General features: G+C 43.0%; 1 protein-coding gene across 1 annotated transcript in view; it reads left to right on the top strand.

Annotated features, from left to right (window-relative positions):
• LOC147640648 (zinc ion binding protein) overlaps positions 1-20946 on the top strand; it is a 74570-nt gene that overhangs the window by 20551 nt on the left and 33073 nt on the right. Inside the window, exon 3 of the mRNA XM_086813795.1 lies at positions 152-311. Coding sequence (XP_086669921.1) covers positions 152-311 — 160 coding nt within the window. The remainder of the gene's footprint in view (positions 1-151; positions 312-20946) is intronic.

A 20946-nucleotide genomic window follows, 5' to 3' on the forward strand; every position in this document is an offset into this window, starting at 1 on the left:
TTTCAGGTGTTTTTATCTTAAAAAATGTGGTCTAGCTTTGATCTCCAGGGTTTTCTCCTCCTTGTTGTGTCACTTTTCTTTCACTTCATTCATATCTAATAATCATCTTCTTGCAAAAGTCATTCTTGGTGTGGTCTGATGTACTTCACAGGCTGTAGATAAATTTAAGGCTCAAGCAAAAGGAACAGATGTTACATCTGGCAGCAGCAATCATTCCAGTAATATAGATGCAAGCAAGACCAAGATTCGGATTTCGTCTTCCCTTCCTGATGATTTTTGGGATCAACCAGAGACGAAGCGTGCAACTTCAGGTCAGCAGGTTTCAGAATGCTCGTGTGTAAGTGTGCATGCATGGGTGTATGTGAGTGAATGTGCCTGTGTTTGTGACATTGCACAATTTCTTGTGCATGATTATTTCTAAATCTATGAAGGGTTATTGCTATCTACATAATATTTGTGGCCTGTCAAAGTTTCATGTATATTTCTAAAATGTCATAGTTATAACTTCCTTGTGGCATATAAGATTTAGCTTGTGAGACGCTATGTTTATGGTCATAATAGTTTGAATGCATATTCAGGATAATAATAAGGCCATTGGGACACCGACGGGAACGAGCTGGAGCTCCCCCCTTGGGCCATAGTGGTTGAGTACTTCAGGTATACTTATAAATGACTTACGAGTTTATAATTCACGTACAAGGTGGTCAAGTATATGTAGGTGCGGTATGAGATGATAGGCGTATGGTATGACTATAGTATGATAAGGATACGTACTTTAGTTATGTAGAGAGTTAAAAAAGTATAGAACCTGGATAATAAATTTGACTAAAAACATATATAAAGAATCAACGACACAACTAACATGAAATGGACACGTAGAATTTTCTGCCAGCTCATAGAGATGCCACCCGGCTATTCCAGTATATGCCCACCTGCTAGTGATTACTCCGGGCATACTAGCACGACGCAGCCTTCTTAGTCGTACATGCATTCGGCCTTTGTTCAGCTCCACCGAGAGGAATTGGCAAGTCGACCAGCTCTGTTAACATCCCAACATGCCCTCTTCCCAGGAGGTCACCCATCCCAATAGTGTTCACGCCACTGCGCGCTTAACCTCCACCACTCATCCCTTCCAAGCCACAAAAATTGGTGGAGGGATGATAACCGCCCTAGTCTTCTACTATTTATGTATGATCTCATTATCCCTGGCACTATGCATGTGGTATGTAGACGGCCAGGCCATGACCTTCCAACAATATGAGGCATGTGCATGACCAGCCATCACATTAGCCCAAATAGTGGCAAAATCAGCATTCGTATGATATAAATCATGCATGGCAGACAAGTTGAGAGGCAACCGAAATAGTTGTTACATACGGCTTTTGTGACAATGCATGTGCCACTACATTCTTCTTTCTTGGGGTGTGCAAAATCTAAAAATGAAACATAGAGAGGAAATTGGCCATCCTCATATGCTTCTTTGAAAGCTTAGTTTGCGTCCGAAAATGCTGCAAACTTTGGTGATTTGTCTTGACTGTAAATTCAGCTTCCAATACGCAGTGTTTCCATACTGTAAGAGCATGAATTAGAGCCAATAGCTCTTTCTCATAGATGCCAAAGAAAGCTCGGCATCATGCAATTTTCTGCTTTCATAGGCAACGACATGTCCTTCTTGATTTAGGACAACTCCTATGCAACTGCCACATGCATCACACTCAACACTGAATGGCTTTTGCAAATCAGGAATCACCAAAACTGGTTCCGATGTAATGGCACTCTTGAGCTTAAGAAAAGCATCAATTTCAGATTTTGACTATTTAAACATAGCCCTTTTCTTTGTAAGTTCATGCAATGGTGATGCAATCATTGCAAAACGAGATATGAACTTTATGTATGGATTTAAGTTTCGGCCAATCCTTAATGGCTTGGATCTTTGCATGATCCATTCGCATGCCATCTTTTGACACTATGTATCCAAGATAGTGAATCTCCGAGAGGAAAAATTCACTCTTTTTGCCATTAATCATGAGCTTGTGTTTATTCATCAAAGATCACTTTCAAGTGTGTCTTATGTTGTTGCTCATCTTTCGAAAACACCAAAATGTCATCGAAAAAGACGCTTGTAAATGCAAAATGTTCCATCCTTCTTTTGCATAAGAAGAACGGGTGAACAAAATGGCGAGGAACTTGGTCCATTAAATCCTTCTCTAAGAGTGCATCAACTTGCTTCCTAATCTCCTCTTGTTGCCAAGCACTCACACGATATGTCGGCCTATTAGGAGGTGAACTACCAATCACGAATTCAATACGGTGATCCCCTGGCTGTAAAGGAGGCATTTCACTTGGCAATGCATCGGCAAAACAATCTCTATACTCACTTAGAAAATTCAGCCTATCATGAGTAAGAGAATCTACATGCACAGTGCTATGTTCCACATCATCACATACAAAAACCAAGAACAAAGAAACACTCTTTTTCATTGCTTTATTGATTTGTACATGTGATACAATGGGGATAGTGTCACCCAATTCGCCTGCATCTATAAGATGCTCTCGGCCTTTATACATGAAAGAGAGTTTATTTGTTTTGTAGTTCTTGTGGGGTTCAAGGCGTGCATGCCACGGTTTGCCAAGCAACACATCGCATTCATTGGGAGGTGCAATAAGGAAGTTCTCATGGTGGAGGTAAGCTTGGATGTGAATCCTCAGCTTTCCAATGAGAGGAGTAACCTTTACATTCTTCGCAACAAAAGTTGAACATTCATAAATTTTAGGTCCCATGTCTCCCTCTTCAATCCCCAAGGCGTCAGCCATTTGAGTGGAGATGAAGCTATCGGTAGAGCAGTCATCAAACATGAATAAGGCAGGCTGATCTTTAAGTTGCCCCTATGCTTTGCTTACCACTCTATCCTTGCTTGGATGTCGTGTATTGCCTTGTACATCGGGCACCATACTCATGCATTTTAGGCCCATCTGCTTTCTTGTCTTTGCTTGTACATTGATGCGATATGTGGTCTTTACAACCACATTTAAAGCATTTGTCCTCTCGCATCTATTGTGCCCTTCGCTGCTGAGATAATCCATAAGTGCTCCTCTTGTTCCAAGGCTTCTTCTCCTATACATTTTCAGCTTTTGAAGCACTTTTGGCATCCTTAAAGTCCCTTTTTGGTGGCTGTCCACCTTTTTGCATGCTAAAACCAGCTTTGTCCTTCCCTTTTCCCATGCTTAGGTCAATCTTTGACTGCACCCATTTGTCATTGAGTTGCTCGGAGGCTAAAGCTGAATTTATGAGTTGTTGAAGAGTTTGATTGGGGTAAATTTCAAGTGCATTTTGGAAGATAGGTTGCAACCCCAACTCAAACATCCTCTTCTTTTCCTCTTCATCTATCTTCATAAAGGGAACCACTTCCAATAGTACTTTCCAAAAATTTGATACATAAGAACTGATTGATTCCCCTCTTTTTGGCCCAACCAATCCCACTTTTTGCGTTTGTTCTTCGCAAAATTGGGAGGCAGAAACTGAGCATAAAATTTACTTTTAAATTCAGCCCATGTAGCAATGGTGTTGCCAGAAAGCTTCTCGGCCAACCACCAATGTGTTGCAGTCCCCTTCATGTACATGCCAACATGTCTAAGCTTTGATCCCTTCGTGAACTCTCCCTCATAAGCAATCTCAAACTAGGAGATGAAAGATAAAGCTTTGGTAGAGTCATACTCGCCATGGTAGTTCTCAAATTTTACAGATTTGTCTCCTACCTTGAACTCTTTAGCCCTCTTGCTATGATGCACATCCTCCTCACCAATGTTGGCTCTTCTTTTGCCTTTGTCTCCATGAGGAATGTAACAGTCCAATTCCTTCCTTGTGGGAATCGAAACATGAGTCGGTTCCTTGCCCTGAGTACCTAAAAGTGAAGAAGCATGCCTGTGAGATGGGATTCCATGAGTAGTAGAGGCATGGCGAGAGGTTACTGACATATCTTCCCTCTCTTGTTGAATTGCACATTTCAGCTTTGCGGAAGCGGCTCTAAGAGGGTTTGGATGAGGTGGCCTTTTGAACATAAGCTCACTCTCTTTTCCCTCCACCACATCACCTTGATCTATGAGAAAAGAGAGTGCCATCTCTCTTGGTTTGACACCTGATTCAAGTGCAACAATTTCCAATGCATCACTCACAAAAGCTGAGTGCCTTTGTGCATCCAATACTTAACTTCCGGATCTTCATGCAAGCCCTTCAATTGGGCATCTTTCTCACGCAGCTGCCTTTGGAGATTTTCCATCTCAGTATGCATAGCATCAAGTTCATTAATGTCTTGCACCTTCGCTTTACTGTGGGACGGCTGTCCCTCATTTACACATTCACCACGGTCTTTTCCTTTACTACGGGACGACTGTCCCTCGTGTGCATATTCACCACGAAATGCATGAGATACATGGTGTACATCTTCGACAACCTGTTCTCCACGGGCTTGCCTTCTTGAGTATACATGCTTGCCATAGTGTTTAAAAGCTTTAACAGTTAGTGTATGCAAGATAGGATCGACTTCCACAGAGAAAGGAGGAAGGTCCTAGGTTCTGATACCAATGTAATTTCCCCAAATAGGGCTGAGCACAATCTTGTCACACACTTAAACTATTAATTCTATTAAACAAGATGAATGGCACAAAACCAAATGAGATAGCAATGCTGAAATTTAAATGACATTGCATTAGTGTCAGAAAGGGCCGACCCCCCTTGTAATATGTTTGTATTATCAAGGATTTCTCAAGATACAAGCCCGATGGGTATCACATGCCAGATTTCGAATGACATCCATGCAATTAAAACATTTACAAACATGTTTTGTCAAAGTAGAGGTTGATTCCACAGCTTTTGTTGCAAAGAACCTCACTCCCTAATCCCCATTGTCTTGCCACAAACAGCTATGCTCCATTGGCATCCATACAAAAGCATGTGTGTGCCAGGCCAAGCCATAGAAGACCTTAATGGTCAAGCATGCAAATGTAGAGTAGGTAGAGAGAATTTGTGAAAGCTCTTACTGCTGAATTTTCTGATTTTGAGAGAAGAAATCAGCTTTTGATCAAATTGTCGGCGATAGAAATGCTCCAAAGCATTTTCAGCATGTAGATATCCATGAAATAGTAGTGTAGGACTTCCAAGGGTTGGGCACTAGTGAGGGATTCATTAACCGGCTGTTCCAAGAGCTAGAGAGGCAAGAGAGCAAGCAAAAACGCAAGTTCTTGAACTGGTTTTGCTGAAAATCCCGCACTAGAAGTCGGCGCCCACTTCCAAGAGGGGAGAGAGATTTGAGGTTTGCAGACTCATAAAGGCTGGCCACTAGTCCACCTCATCATAGGCCACACCTCTCCCATAAGTGGGAGGGTGCCCTCCCAGACCTATTAATAATTGGGGTGCTTGTTTATTTGCCTGACCAACTGGAGTGCCCAAACTGATTTATAAGCTGTCCGCCCATACTTTAATTAAAGTGTGAACGAATGTCACTTATAACTTGTCCGCCCACACTTAAATGAGGTGTGGACCTGCAAAACAGAAAATTTAGCCATAACTCTTGAATGAAGAAACGTAGAGTTTAGAGGCACACCTACGTATTGTCTACAGCCCACAAGCTAGGTCAGAATACAGATTCATGCGCACGGTTCATGGGTGGCGTCCCTTGCCTGTAAACTTGTCACGTGCACACCTTAATCCAGTGCCACGTAGATTCCTTACAGCCGCCTTAAGGGCAAAGTTAGAGGTCATATATGGGCAGTTTAGAGCCAATTTGGTGTCCCTATAGCACATCACATAGCACTAGGGGCTGAAGTTGAGCGCCCCCCCCCCCGGCGAGGTATCTTTATTACCAACAGAGTATTCTCTTGTACAAGGTGCGGGTGCCCGAGAGATCCACTCCTCCGCTAGCACCAGATTTATCGAAATCAATGAAAATACAACAAAGAAAACAGGCCCTCGGTCACCAACCAGGGCAAAGCAGTTACCAACTGCTCTCCAAAGAAAACAAGCCCTCGGTCACCAACTAGGGCAAAGCAGTCACGAATTGCCCTTGAGAGAAACCAAGCCCTCGGTCTCCAACTAGGGCAAAACAGTCACCAACTTCTCTCTTGATTACACGGCTATCCATATAGTTGTTCGCACAACTAGCCATGTTTCAAGCTTCCTGGCCATAGTTGCAATGAGACGCGTTTCATTCAGTTTGAATGAAACGAAACGCTTCATAGGAATGAAACGCGTTTCATTCATGTCCACCTAGGAACTGTATGATCTAAGTGTTTTTTACCTTGATTCTTTAGTTTTAACTTGAAAACATGTTTTAATGTGTAAATGATGCATGTTTAATATTGTAACATATTTTTTACATACTATAAACTTATATATAAACTTTGAGGCATGTAACCCCTCCGTTTCGTATGAAAACGTTTTTGACTATGTTCTTGGCTATCCGTAGGTTCCACCAAATCATACATGAGTTCTCCAGGCTCATCTGGGACAACATACTTACGGTCTTCTTGACTGAAAAATTGCCTGCTTGTTGTCCAACAGCCCCAGAAAGGTCCAAAATAGCACTTTGGCCAAATCGTCTAGCAGCCAGCCAGGGAGCAAGGAAGAAGCTAGGCACAACCTGTAACTGTTTTGACTCAAGAAATCCTTGACTTCTTCCGGAATTTTCTGTAAAACAGCACAGCCAGCCTGTAGAGAAACAGGTGAAGATGTCGACTAGTCCTAGAGAGCCAGTATACAAGTCGACTAACTTCCTGGGGCCTGTATGCAACTCGACCACCATACAAGAAGAGAGAAATCTCTGTCAACCAGCCCCTCAGCATATGTTTATGAAGTCAAGCATCAATAGAAGCAGTCGGCCAGCTTCATGTCTTCAGCATATGTTTATGAAGTCAACCAGCCATCTGGCATCAATAGAAGCAATCGGCCAGCTTCATGTCTCATCTCTCTGCTGTCAAATAGCCCTATGCTCCTTCTTGAAGGAGTCAACTTGCTCTTTTTGGCCGCCTTGGCTTGTTTAGCACATCAACCTCCCAAAAAGCAACTTGTGGGCTTTAAAAATACCTCCCTAGCTTCTTTTAGCAACTCGTGGAATTTTGACCCAGTGCCCGGGTGCCCATCGCGTATAACTAGTCTCGATACATTAATAAAGTCCAGCACGATGTGAACTCTCTTATAACTTATAAGTTTGTCTGTCCAAACTTTAATGAGTTTGAAGCTGCAACCATAAACTTTAGTGGACAAAGGAATAATAATTAAATAAGGTTGAGCGTGCACACTTACCACTTGCAAAGCACATAAAATCACCGCCTTAGTCCCAAATAGGTGTGCGCACACGTGTCCATGGGGTGTCCAGGCGTCCCCCATGCCCGTGGACATTCATACGCAAAATACCAGGCAATGTCCATGCAAACAAAACAAGTCATACATGCAAGTGCATTTCATAGGCAAATGCTTGTGCGCAATGATTTGGATTACAGCTCCCAACTTGCCATCTTGTACACCAAAATAGTCGCGACCATGGGTACACCACCCATGTAGGATCCAACTACTGTACTCACCAGAGCGACTGCCCTTTTCATGAGTTCAGATAAATCAGTAGGGTCACCAACCCTTCCATGAGTTTAAATACTCACTGAACAGATTCACCAACTTTCATGAGTTCAGATACTCACTAGGGTCACCAACCCTTCCATGAGTTTACATACTCACTGAAGAGAGTCACCAACTCTTTCATGAGTTCAGATACTCACTAGGGTCACCAACCCTTCCATGAGTTCACACACTCACTAGGGTCACCAACCCTTCCATGAGTAAATCCATCATGCTCCTGGATTCTTCCAAGACATCATCTTGGAAATCCTTCTGCATGTCACAGCTCTCTTTGGAGGATTGTGACATCCCCCTCGGCTTCTAATCAGTTGTCTGCAATTGAAAAGCATCCATATATGTAGTAAGGAGATCCGAGTACTCCTTAAAATAAGCCTCATCAACCCACTTCGCATCAAGTGCTGGGTAGTTTCTGAATTTAACAAGATATCTGCGAACAAGCATGCCACGAGACGCTTTTCGTTCCTTGTGAAAGACAATTTGCTTAGGCAGGAGGATTTCTTCGAGTTCATCAATCTTAGGTTGGTTCTCCACTATTGGTTCCACCGGATCAAGACCAATATACGGTTTCAAGAGACTGACATGAAAGGCATTATGTATCTGCCAATGATTTGGTAACATCAATCGAAAAGCTACCTCATTGATCTTTTCCAAGACCTGAAATGGTCCATAATACTTGCAAGATAGCTTTGGATACATTCCCTCTTTGCTTGTCTTCTTACGGAGGCGAGCTTTTTGGAATTTCAATAAAACCCAATCACCCTCCTTGAATTGCAACTGCTTCCGAAGCTTTTCTGCAACTTTCTTATGCTTTTCATGGGATCTCTGTGTGGCTGACCTGACCTGACCTGACCTGTGAAGAGGCAGTATCCAAATCCCTGACATACTCATCTGCTGCAAATATTTCATCCTTTGTGCGTAAGATAGGAGGCAAAACAACTTTGCCATAAACTATTTCAAAGGGTGTCTTTCCTATAGAAGTATGCACCGTATTGTTGCAGGTGAACTCAACAAGTGGTAGATACTTCTCCTACTCTGACTGGCAGTCAGAGACATAAGATTTCAGCAAATCAAGCACCGTTGAATTTGCAATTTCACTATGTTGTCCTTTTGTGGATGATATGCAAAAGAGAAATTGAGTTTGCTTCCCATATTATCAAATAGAGCGCGCCAAAGAGACTAGTGGTGCGAGGATCACGGTCCCCCACAATTGTCTTTTGCATGCCATGATGCTTGAAAATTTGGGCCAAAAAGATCGTCGCCATAGGCTCTGGCTTTATGGTTTTCCGTATTGGAATGAAATGTGCCTGTTTACTGAACCTGTCCACAACAGTCCAAATAGCATCATTTCCTTGCTGGTATTTTGGAAGATCCATGATAAAATCCATGGTAATACTCTCCCAAGGCTGATTCGGTATCAGCAACAGTTGAAGCAACCCTGGAGTCTTATGCCTGTCAAATTTGACCGTCTGGCAAACCAAACATTGGCGTACAAAATCATCAATGGCTTTACGCATCTGCGGCCAAAAGTAGTACTTCTCTAGAGCCTGCGTAGTGGCAAGAATCCCTCTTATGTCCTGCGTAGGGTGGTGTATGGCTTGCTTACACCTTTTGCCTTAAGTTTTTATGCATGCAAAGGTAATTTTGCATCATCAAATATCCATCACGTATGGAGTAGTTTGGGGCTGGTTTACCTTGTTGTAAATCAGCCCATATATGCTGAAAATCATCATCTGTGTGATACGCATCACGCATATTTGAAAGATCTTGATGATAGGCCATAATAATGGGATGAACTTGAGGCCTTCGGGAAAGCGCATCAGCCACTACATTCTTCTTTCTAGGAGTATGTAAAATCTGAAAATGAAACATAGAGAGGAAATTTGTGCATCTCATATGCTTTTTAGACAACTTCGTTTGCGTAAGAAAGTACCAAAGACTTTGATGATCGGTCTTAATAGTAAATTTAGCTCCCAACAAATAATGTTTCCACATCGTGAGAGCTGTTGAAAATACAAGTGAATAAGGTGTGTGCGGGAACAAGTCCTTGGTTAGAGGCTGTAAAAGAGAATGAGTAAATGTGCCATTTGAAGTCTAAGGCACCAGATCTGGACTCCCCGCATACTCTGTTTTCTGCACACAAAACAGTGGATTAATTTGCTAATCAGTGATTAATCAGTGCTAATCACTGTATTTTGGTGCAATTCACCAGATTGAGTTGTAAAAGGGTAGACACTGCCCTTGAATCTTGAAATTGGATCAAGAGGTAAGACCCCCTTCACATCACCATGAGTACAGCACAGGAAATAGCCAAATTTAATGGGGAGCAATTTTACACATGGCAGACAAAAACCATGTATTTGCTCATGAGGAAAAATCTGTGGGGATTAGTTGAGGGAAGAGATGAATGCCCAGAGAGAGGAGAAAATGAGTGGAAGAGTAGGAATGAAAAAGCATTGGGACTTATTGCACTCAGTTTAAATGATGAAATCATTCATCACATCACAGGGATACAATGGGCAAAAGATGCATGGGATGAACTCAATAAATTATTTGGCACACAAGCAAAAAATTCAAAGATAAATCTGTTAATGCAATTCTACAAATTGGACATGAAGGAAAGTGAACCTTTAATCACACACTTGAACAAATATAAAAGCATTAAGCAACAGCTGGCTGCTATTGGCAAAAAGGTAGAAGATGATGAGGCACTAGCAGCGCTTCTGAAGAGTGTGGACAAAGGTGAATATGAAAACATTGTAGCAACACTAAAGAATGTACCTGAATTGAAGCTACACGAGATAGAAGCAGCTCTACTAGAGCAAGAGAGCAGAGGCAAAGAGAAGAAATGGCTCGACTCAACAACAGGAGAAGAAAAAGCAATCTTCACTCGAGGAGGATTCTCTCAAGGACGAGGACGAGGAAGAGGCAGAGTAGGAGGAAGGACCTTCACTTGCCACAAATGTGGAAAGCCAGGACACATGGCGAGAGACTGCTACAGCAAACCCAGTGGAGAAGGAACGACATCGGCAAACTTCATGGAGGCTCCAAAGGAAGTGGAGTCGGATCATCTTTTCTGAGAGAGAGAGAGAGAGAGAGAGAGAGACCCCACAACCCAATGTAACCTGCCCCAACAAAGTAAAACCACCTCTGAGCCACCGATGATGTAGGCCACGTGGTAGATGTATGTGTGAGCACTTTAGTCAAGGTCGCGGGCACTTATAGTAGCCTTGGACACATAGAGGGAGAGAGTGTCAAGGACTATGGAGTTTAGGGACTTGAGGCATTGGTCGTGGACTGTCAAGTAAGAAAGAAACTTGATACAGGGTCCAGGTGTGCTAAGATAACTTGAGGGGAGGTGTAGACACTAGTCGCGGACTATCAAGTAAGGGGAGGCAAACTTGGTATAGGGTCTAGGTGTACTAGGAGTATTCACTTGAGGGGAGGTGTTGAAAATACAAGTGAATAGGGTGTGTGCGGGAACAAGCCCTTGGTTAGAGGCTGTCAAAGAGAATGAGTAAATGTGAAAGAACCTGTGAAAAGGTGAGAAGAATCTACTGGGAGAGAATAAAGGGTAGCATGAGAAGATTTAGGAAGTGTGGAGATATTCTAGGAGATATTCTGGGAAAAGTGAAGAGGTGGAGAGAATCAGGGAAAAGAGGTGGAGTGAATCATGGAGAAATCAGTGGGATTTGATGCTTGATGTAAACTCTATAAATTGAGGCATAGCCCTAATGAGAATTTGCTGGTTTTTGAGTATCCATGCCTACATTAATCTATTTGTTAATTACCCACTAATTACGTCTTAATTATTTGCTAATCACTTTATTAATGATGTTGATTCTAGTGTTTGATCCACCATAGCTCATCACAATGCCCTAATTTCAACAAGAGTATGAATCACTGCTAAAAACTCTTCTCATAAACCTGCAAGTGGAGTTCCACATGTTGCAACCGGCGGCTTTCATAAGCTACAACATGTCCTTCTTGGTTTAATACTGCACCTATACAATCTCCATATGCATCACATTCAACGGAGAATAGTTTATGCAAATTTGGCACAATCAAGACCGGTCTAGACACGATGGCTTGCTCTAAACCATGAAAAGCCTTCTTTTGTACATCGTTCCACTGAAGTACAACCTTTTTCTTGGTCAGATCATGTAATGGCGAAGCAATTTCAGCAAAATGCTTAATAAATTGACGGTAATATGAGAGAAAACTTCAAACTTCATGAACCGTCCGCAACTCTGGCCAATCCTTCATTGCTTGCGATTTGGCCGGATCCATACGTACCCCTTCCTTGGATACAATGTGACCAAGATAGTGGATTTCTGATAAAAAGAATTCACTCTTTTTACCATTAATGTAGATACTAGAGCTTGTGACTACGGAGCTCTTCGAACACAAAAGCCAAGTGCTCTCAGTGTTGTTCTTCATCTTTGAAAAACACAATGATATCATCAAAGAAGGTACCTGTAAATTTTTTGTGTTTTTTGAAAATCGTCCATTATCCGATTAAACGTGGCCGGTGCATTGGTGAGTCCAAATAGCACTACTAGAAACTCAGAGAGTCCAAACTGCGTATGAAAAGGAGTTTTATGTACATCTTGTGATGCCACACGTATTTGATGGTAGCCGCTCTTGAGATCAATTTGGCTAAAGCAAGTTGCACCTTCCAGCTTGTCTAGAATGTCATCAATGTGTGGAATGGGAAACCCGTTCTTCATCGTTACCTTGTTAAGGGCATGACAATCGACGCACATTCTATATGTGCCATCTTTCTTGTATCAACTCTTTCTTAAGCAAGTCATTTACTTGCACCATAATCTCTTCTTGCTGACTAGCACTTACCCTGTATGGAGTCCAATTGGGGTGTGTGCTGTCGAGTATCACATCAATACGGTGATCTTCAAGACGCTTAGGTGTAACTCACCAGGCAACACATCTCAAAAACAGTCACTACAGTGATGTAGGAAATCTACTCGCTCTTGAGTTAGTTGATCAACATTCACTCTTTCATGCTCGGCACTTTCTCTTACAAAAACCAAGTAAGAATAAGTTGATTTCTTTATTATCTTACTGACGTGTACATGATTGACAATAGGTATGGTACTTCATGGAGTACCGACATCTACAACAATCACTCTACCTCTATGCATAAAATTGATCTTCTTAGTTTTATATGATTTCTTTTGCTCCATACAAGCATGCGAAGGCATTCTTAACAAAATGTCACAACCTGTGAGAGGAAAAACCATGAACCTCTCATGATCAAGATAGCTTTGTTTGTGAATGCGAAGTTTTAACTCTTTTACCCTCAAAAGCTGCATTTGCATCCATTTGAGTGCCATGAACCTCTCATGATCAAGATAGCTTTGTTTGTGAATGCGAAGTAATGCCAATAATTGGCATTACTTTAACTCTTTTACCCTCAAAAGCTGCATTTGCATCCATTTGAGTGCCATAATCTGATAAATCCAACCTTGTGGCGGCAGCCATATGCGTAGAAATGAAATTGTCCGTGGATGCATCATCAAAAAGAAATAGTGCAAGTCCTCTTTTAACTGTCCCCATGCTTTACATATGAGTCTCTCAGTTGTAGTATGTCATGTGTTTCCCTGTACATCTAGGACAACATTTACATCAAGCTTTTCTGTACCACTATTTGCATTCTTTGGGTTTCGTGGGCACCTAGGATATATGTGATCTTTACTACCACATCCAAAACACTTTTTCCATCACGTGCATACTCCATCCTTTGCTGTCTTGATAGTCCATGATCATTACGTTTGCCCCACGGCTTCTTGAATGAGCGTTCCTTTGTATCCTGGGCATCTTTTTGATCACTTTTGAAGGGCTATCCGCCCCTTTTTTTGGTCATAACTAGCCCTCTTTTTAGCCTTGAAAGAATCTGAAAATGGCTTAGATTTGTCCTGTTTTATGTGTAACTTTTTAGCTACGGTAGCCGAATGTGTTAATTGCTGAAGAGTTTGATTCGGATACACCTCAAGACTCTCTTGAATGATCGGATGCAATCCAGACTCAAACTTTCTTTTCTTCTCTTCGTCAGGGAGTCATGTAAGTCTGCACTTACTCCCATGTTCTTACTTTAGCCAATCCCATTCTTTATGCACATTTTTAGCAAAGTTTGGTGGTAGAAATTGAGCATAAAACCGAGTTTTAAATTCAGCCCATGTGCGACTTTTGGCCATCCACCAATCACTAGCTATTTCCTTTAGATGCATACCCACAAGCCTCAGTTTAGACTTCTCCAAGAAGTCTTCATTGCAAAAAGCAATTTCGAATTGCCGAATAAAAGCAAGAGCTTTGATAATTTCCATCTTTGCAAAGAAATTTCCAAATTTGATGTCCTTACCCCCTGACTTGAACTCTTTAGCTTTCTTCTTTGAGTGAGATCTGCCATGCTCATCAGTTTTAGCGTTAGGGGATTCATGTCAAGCTCTCTTTCCACTATCCCATAGTTGTCTGCGGGACACGTACCGCACCACATGGACGTAAAAACCGATACGAAACGAGGCGGACGTATAGGATGAGGTCTGGGACGTTCTTTAAATCCATGACAGTTTCGTTGTTGCGTTTCGTATTGGTTCGTACCCGACTGGTATGGTACGATTAGAAAAGGCGTTTTTTTGCCGTTTTTTTTTGGTATTCGCCACCCCCCCTCTCTCAAGCTCTCTATATCTACTACCTAGTCTCTCTCTCTCTCTCTCTCTCTCTCTCACTCTCTCTCATCCCTTGGGCCCCATCTCTCTCTCAAGCTCTCTAGGGCCTACTATCTAGCCTCTCCCTCCCTGTCTCTCTTTGGTAATGAGGTCTGGACTCCACAAGAAAGGAAAAGCATGAGATCCCCAGTCTGAAAGTATGAAAAGTAAAGGAGGGTATGGTGCCAAGTCTGAAAGTATGGCCCCGAGTCTCTGAAAGTATGAAAAGTAAAGGAGAGTATGGTGCCATGATTTGTTTCAGGTACTGAAAAAGTAAAGGAGGGTATGGTGCCAAGATGGCCAAAAATGTACAAATATCTATTTCTCAAGTGTTTTTTAAAGTGGACCGTACCTCAATCGAACTTATTTTTCAAAATTTAAAAGTCCTGTACTAGTACCGTTTTTTCATACCTTTGTTTCGTACTTGACAACTATGCACTATCCCGAGCGGTACTCCTAGATCGAGTGGAATCAGCATGATGGGATGCTCTTGGCGTGGAACAATATGATGAGGATCGCCACTGTGTTGTCTCATCACGATAGCGTCTAACTTGACACCTCAGGGCCTCCAACTTAGACCTTACATCGAGAGGATCTGTTTGTGTAGTACCAACAGTCCCTTGTGCATATGCCCTCTCCTGCTCAAGAGGAGTATGAGCAGCTCCAACAGATCCCTCGGCATGTGCCCTCTCCTACTCAAGAGGCTCAGGGTGAGTGCTCGTATTATCTGTTCTGTATGCCCAAAAATCGTCCTTTCTCAAACAGAGAAAGAAACTGTTGTTCTGATACCAATGTCACAAGTGGGTGTGTGAATATAGAAACTAATTGCCAAAACATAGCATACATTCAGCATCCTTCACATCATGAGCATATACCAATACATCTGTCACAAGAATGATAAACATAAACATCCTGATGCACCAAAAGATAATCTTGCACATGACACAGCACTAGAGCTGAAGTTGGGCCAGCCACCCCCCCCCCCCCCATCCCCATCCCCATCCCCGCCCCCCCCCTCCCCCTCCTGAGATATCTGTTGGATTATATCATATCCAGAGGGTCTACATCACCTTTTCATGCTTGTACTGGTCATTTTATGAGACCCTGCATTGGCATATTTTAGCAGATATTATTTAGCATTTTTCCCATTTTTAGGCATTTTTAAAGCATTTTATGCTACTGGTCTGCTGTCGGCTTGCTACAGCTGGCCAACCAGCACGCTAGGGGAGTATATAAGGGCTGACCCTCCTTTCCCCCATTTCATCTCATTCTTTTTACATCTTGTTGAGGTCATTAGCAGCTGCTTCTGCTTCTTACCATTGTACAACACCTACGGGCTTCCCTCGTGCTCAGTTTTCAGCAATAAACATCAGTTTCCAGCATTTATAGGTCTTGTACCTTGGCCTACATCTGTGTTTTCTATTTGCTTCTCTTTCTTTCATGGTATCAGAGAAAAAACACTGACCTGTGAGCAGAAGAGAGCTGTGTTTTCTGTTTTGGAGCAGAGGCTTCGACAGTTTGCTGCGTTTTCTACAGATTTCAGCGTAGAAGGTGCTGCGTTTTCTCTGGAGCAGAGGCTTCATAAAGATTGCTGTGTTTTCTTCATTTGATGCTTGGGACTGTTGTATTTCTGAATTTTCAGCAAAGATTGCTAATTTTTATGCTGAAGCCCTCTTCTAGGTGCTGAGCTTGGAGATATCTTTCTTCTTCCTCTCCTTTCAGCTTCCCACCCTCCCTCTCTTTCTTCTTGCTGTGCACAACCTGAGAGGAGGATTTGCTGATTTTTTCAGCCCCTTTCTTAAGAGAAGGTTTCTTGTTAGAGGACATGGCCTCAAGAGGTTTCTCTATTGCTACTCCTTCTCCTGTTCATTCTCCAGCACCATCACAGCCTGGATTCCCTGCTCCCGCTCCACAAGTGGTTCCTATTCCCAATCTTTCCTCTCTGAGTTTCTCTCATCCAGGTCTTGCTCCCACCCCTACCGATATACCATCCTACAATCCTCCCCAAGTCAGTGACTCCATGAAGCTTATAGCAAACTTGGTCTTTCTACACTCACTTGTTGCCGGAAGGAGCTGGTGTGTGGATGGTGTCACGTGCACACCTAGTCGGTGTACAAGTGACATGGCATCAAGGCATTTATAAACATTCAGCAGATAGCATTCATGAGCATCAAGAATTATCTAGGCATTTATAGTAGTCATTGAAGCATTCACAGTAGTTGCAGCATGGTATGGGGCTGATTACAGTACCAACAGCAGAGCACAAGGCATCAGCATCATCTAGAGCATTTAAGTCAAGTAGCAATAGAAGAGGCAGCCGACTGGTATGGACAGAATCCGACCAAGTCTTTGTGGTAGCCGACAGCAGGTAATTAAAGCATTTAGGTAGCCGTGAAGACATAGAAGGCTGCCCGACAGCAGTAATCTGCCCGACCAGCAGCATAACATCATATATAAGAAGCGCATCATCATTTCAGCAGCATATCCCATCTCTCCTCAGCGTTTCCTATCCATGGAGCAAGGGAGAAGCAGATCAGCAGTTTAGCCAGCATATTCAGCACATAGTTCATCATTCCTACCTCCTACATAGAGGGAAGCCGGCATCGAAGGGTGGACCTCAGCATTGGAGCAAGGAACAGTCCTCATCATCAGCATTCAGCCTACCCCTCTCATCCCGAGAAGGATCTTCATCTAGGACAGCATCATAGATCTATTTAGATTTCATTGTAACCCATTCATCTAATATAGCTGCATTGCATTGCATTGACACTAATTGTCTATCACTTAAGCATCAGTAAGTGAAGTTTAGCTTAGCCTAAGGTTGTGATTACTACAATCAATCCCTCGCATGTCACATTGGTATCAGAGAGTTACAAGGTAGATCATTTTCATTCCAAAAGTCGTTCAACAAGTCATCATGTTAGTCGCTTCCGCTCAGTTAAATCCAATTCTCAAGATCTTGCAGGCCACCCTTAGAGGGCTTGCATCAACATGTAGTCATTCTAGCAGTCAGTCCCTCATCTGCAAGGCATACATGTTTTACCTATGAGTTTTTTGGGGAAGAATGACATCCATCATCAAAGGAGTAAATGGAGTTTTGGGCTTCAACTAGCACCAGGGGGTTCTCTTCCACATAAGAAGACGGAAGTGGCTCCAACATCGCCTCAGGAGGTTCAGAGGTTCACAAACGATGGAGATGGTGTGTGAAAGGATTCCACAGACAGGTCAAGGGTGACTCAGGTATTTCCAAACAGTTTTGGCAGCATTTACCTTTGAGTTCTTGCAGTAGACAAGTCTTTGGCTCAAAGGATTCAACTCCTACAGTTGACCTCAATCCCGGCAGAAGAAGTCAGAAGGGGGCAGTGGTTTCAGTGGAAAAGGATCAGCAGAGGAGTCGAAAGGTTGCCAGGTGTACCACCCAGCAATAGTTTAGCAGAGGGGAATGTCACCTGCATGCCGAGTCGGTGTACAAGTGACATGGCATCATCTAGGCATTTATAAAAATTCAGCAGATAGCATTCATGAGCATCAAGAATTATCTAGGCATTTGTAGCAGTCATTGAAGCATTCACAGTAGTTGCCCCATGGTATGGGGCTGATTACAGCACCAACATCAAAGCACAAGGCATCAGCATCATCTAGAGCATTTAAGTCAAGCATTTAAGCAATAGAAGAGGCAGCGGACTGGTATGGACAGCACCCGACCAGGTCTTTGTGGCAGCTGACAGCAGGTAATTAAAGCATTTAGGTATAGAAGGCTGACCGACAACAGTAATATGCTCGACCAGTAGCATAACATCACATATAAGAAGTGCATATCCCATCATTTCAGCAGCATATCCCATCTCTCCTCAGCGTTTCCTATCCATGGAGCAAGGGAGAAGCAGAATAGTAGTTTAGCCAGCATATTTAGCACATAGTTCATCATTCCTACCTCCCACATAGAGGGAATCTGGCATCGAAGGGTGGACCTCAGCATTGGAGCAAGGAATAGTCCTCATCATCAGCATTCAGCCTACCCCTCTCATCCCATGAAGGATCTTCATCTAGGACAGCATCATAGATCTATTTAGATCTCATTGTAACCCATTCATCTAATATAGCTGCATTGCATTGCATTGACACTAATTGTCTATCTCTTAAGCATCATTAAGTGAAGTTTAGCTTAGCCTAAGGTTGTGATTACTACAATCAATCCCTCGCATGTCACAGATGGCTATCTCCACACCTCACTTGGTGGAACCCTGCTTTGAGAAGCATATTGGATGCTTGGGCTCATCTTATCATCATCCATTGCATGACTCCATCTATACAGGCACAATTTGTCTCTACCCGAAGTAATGCTCATCAGATGTGGACAGAGATCCAAAGGAGGTATGGGAGAGTTTTGATAGTGAAGATTGCCAAATTGGAGTGAGATTTGGAGAAGCTTACAATCAACGAGTTAGATAACTTGATTAAGAAGATTGGAGAGTTCACCCGTATCAAGCTGCAGCTTGAGGAGTATGGGAGCACCATCAACAATCCCATCCATAAACGTCTTGGTAAGTTTCCTGCTTCCTTTGATTCTTTCAAGGAGAATATTTATTTCCGTGATCCTGTCCCTCCTTTTGAGGAAGTCGTGAGTTATCTCCACGACAAGTGCATGCTTCGCGGAAAAGGCAAGTCAGAGTCTGCCTTTGTTGCCTCAGACAAGGGCAAGGGCAAAGGCAAAGGCGGAAAAGGGAACTCCAACAACAACAACAACAACAAAAGCAAAGGCAAAGGCAAGGATAAATAGGATTTTAAGGAATCCAAGGACAAAAGCAATGAATGTGATTATTGTGGCAGGTCAAGTCATACTGAGGCTCACTGCTTTGCTCGTCATGATGATTCTCGAGCAGCCAAAGCCAAGTATAAAGCCCAGGATGCTTCTAAAGCATCTGACAAGGACAACACCAAAGATATAGGCAAAATTTCAGAGGAGGGATTTGCCAAAGTTGCATACATGATTCATCCACTTCTTCATAGGATTCACTTCTCGTGATCACAGATATCACTTCTCTTGAAGAGGTTAGTGACACACCTGAAGCTGTGGAATGTGGGTTGGTGATAGTGGTGCTTCTGTCCATATGAACAATCAGGTCCATATCTTGGAGGACTACCAGACTCTCACTTCTTCAGTTCGCATTGGCGACAACTCTTCACTACTTGTCATCGGTGTTGGTAATGTTTCTTTAGATTCCTCTGCCACCTTACATGATGTTCTTCATGTACCACGGATTTCCAAAAATATGTTTTCAGTATACAAGGCTTCTCAGAAGGGACTTGGTGTGTACTTGATGATGAGGTCATCGAAGTAATCGACAGGAAGACTCTCTTGGTTGTTGCCAATGGAGTCCATGATGGGGGTCTCTACAAGATCACCAATTTTTCTTCCCAAATCCCTCACACTGATTCCCATATTCATCAGCTTTTCTCCCCCTTGCTGGATTTGGTTTCTGAGGCATATACTTCTTTGTGGCATTCTAGCTTCGGTCATGTACCCATTGCTGAACAAAAGTTCCATTCTAAGCAGGTTGTCGGTGGACTACCTCAGCTTAGGTCTCTCTCACACATCTGCTCATCTTGCATGATGGGCAAGCATCATCGAGATGCATTTCCAGAGGAGGCCACTCTTCGAGCAACCCGAAGACTGGAGCTTATATATGCAGATCTTGTAGGACCTATGGAGGTTGAGTCTTTTGGAGGGGCTCGATATTTTCTTCTTCTTGTGGATGATTTCACTTGCAAAGTCTGGTTATGTTTTTTTGCTCGCAAGTCAGATGCTTTTGCCAGTTTCAAGACTTGGATCGTGATGGTGGAAAATCAGTATGGGGGTAGAGTTTCATTCCTCCGAACTGATAATGGTGGCGAGTTTGTACCATTTGATGACTTCCTCGAAGGGCATTCACCGACAGACTCCAGTTTCTTAAACTCCTCAGTAGAATGGAGTTGCGGAACAGAAGAACTGGACCGTCAAAGAGATGGCTCGTGCTTTGTTGCATAATGCAAGTCTCCCTCTTGCTTTCTGGGGTGAAGCTGTGGCTACGTGAGTTTATCTCATTAACTGCTCTCTCACAAAAGCGGTTGAGGGGATGACTCCGTAGGTGGCTTTTACAGGACACAAGCCTTTTGTTTCTCATCTTCGTGTTTTCGGTTGTGTTGCTTATGATAAGAAAAGGACCACACTCGCACCTAAGTCAAAGAAGATGATCTTCACAGGCTACAGTCTGAGATCCAAAGGGTACCGCTTTTGGGATCCGGAGGTTGATGACATCATCATTTCTCATGATGCTCGGTTTGATGAGAGCTTGTTTGGCATTGATTCCTCTTCACCTGATGCATCTACCGACTTTCTGGATGATCCCTTCCCGACAGATGCTAGTGATCTTATACCTCTTCGACGTCCAGCTCCTCCTCCTCCTTCCCTTGTTGCAACCCCGGTGCTAGCTACTACTTTACAGCCACCCGTTCCTATTGCACCAGCTTCTGCAGCTCCCAATCCCTCTACGAGTCCTGCTTTGACTCCGGGACTACCCTTGGTTATCACCACTTCCAGTAGCATCGGATGAGTCC

This window comes from Cibotium barometz, chromosome 2, assembly GCF_041138505.1.
Source record: "Cibotium barometz isolate CiBa-2024 chromosome 2, ASM4113850v1, whole genome shotgun sequence".
Classification (NCBI taxonomy): domain Eukaryota; kingdom Viridiplantae; phylum Streptophyta; class Polypodiopsida; order Cyatheales; family Cibotiaceae; genus Cibotium; species Cibotium barometz.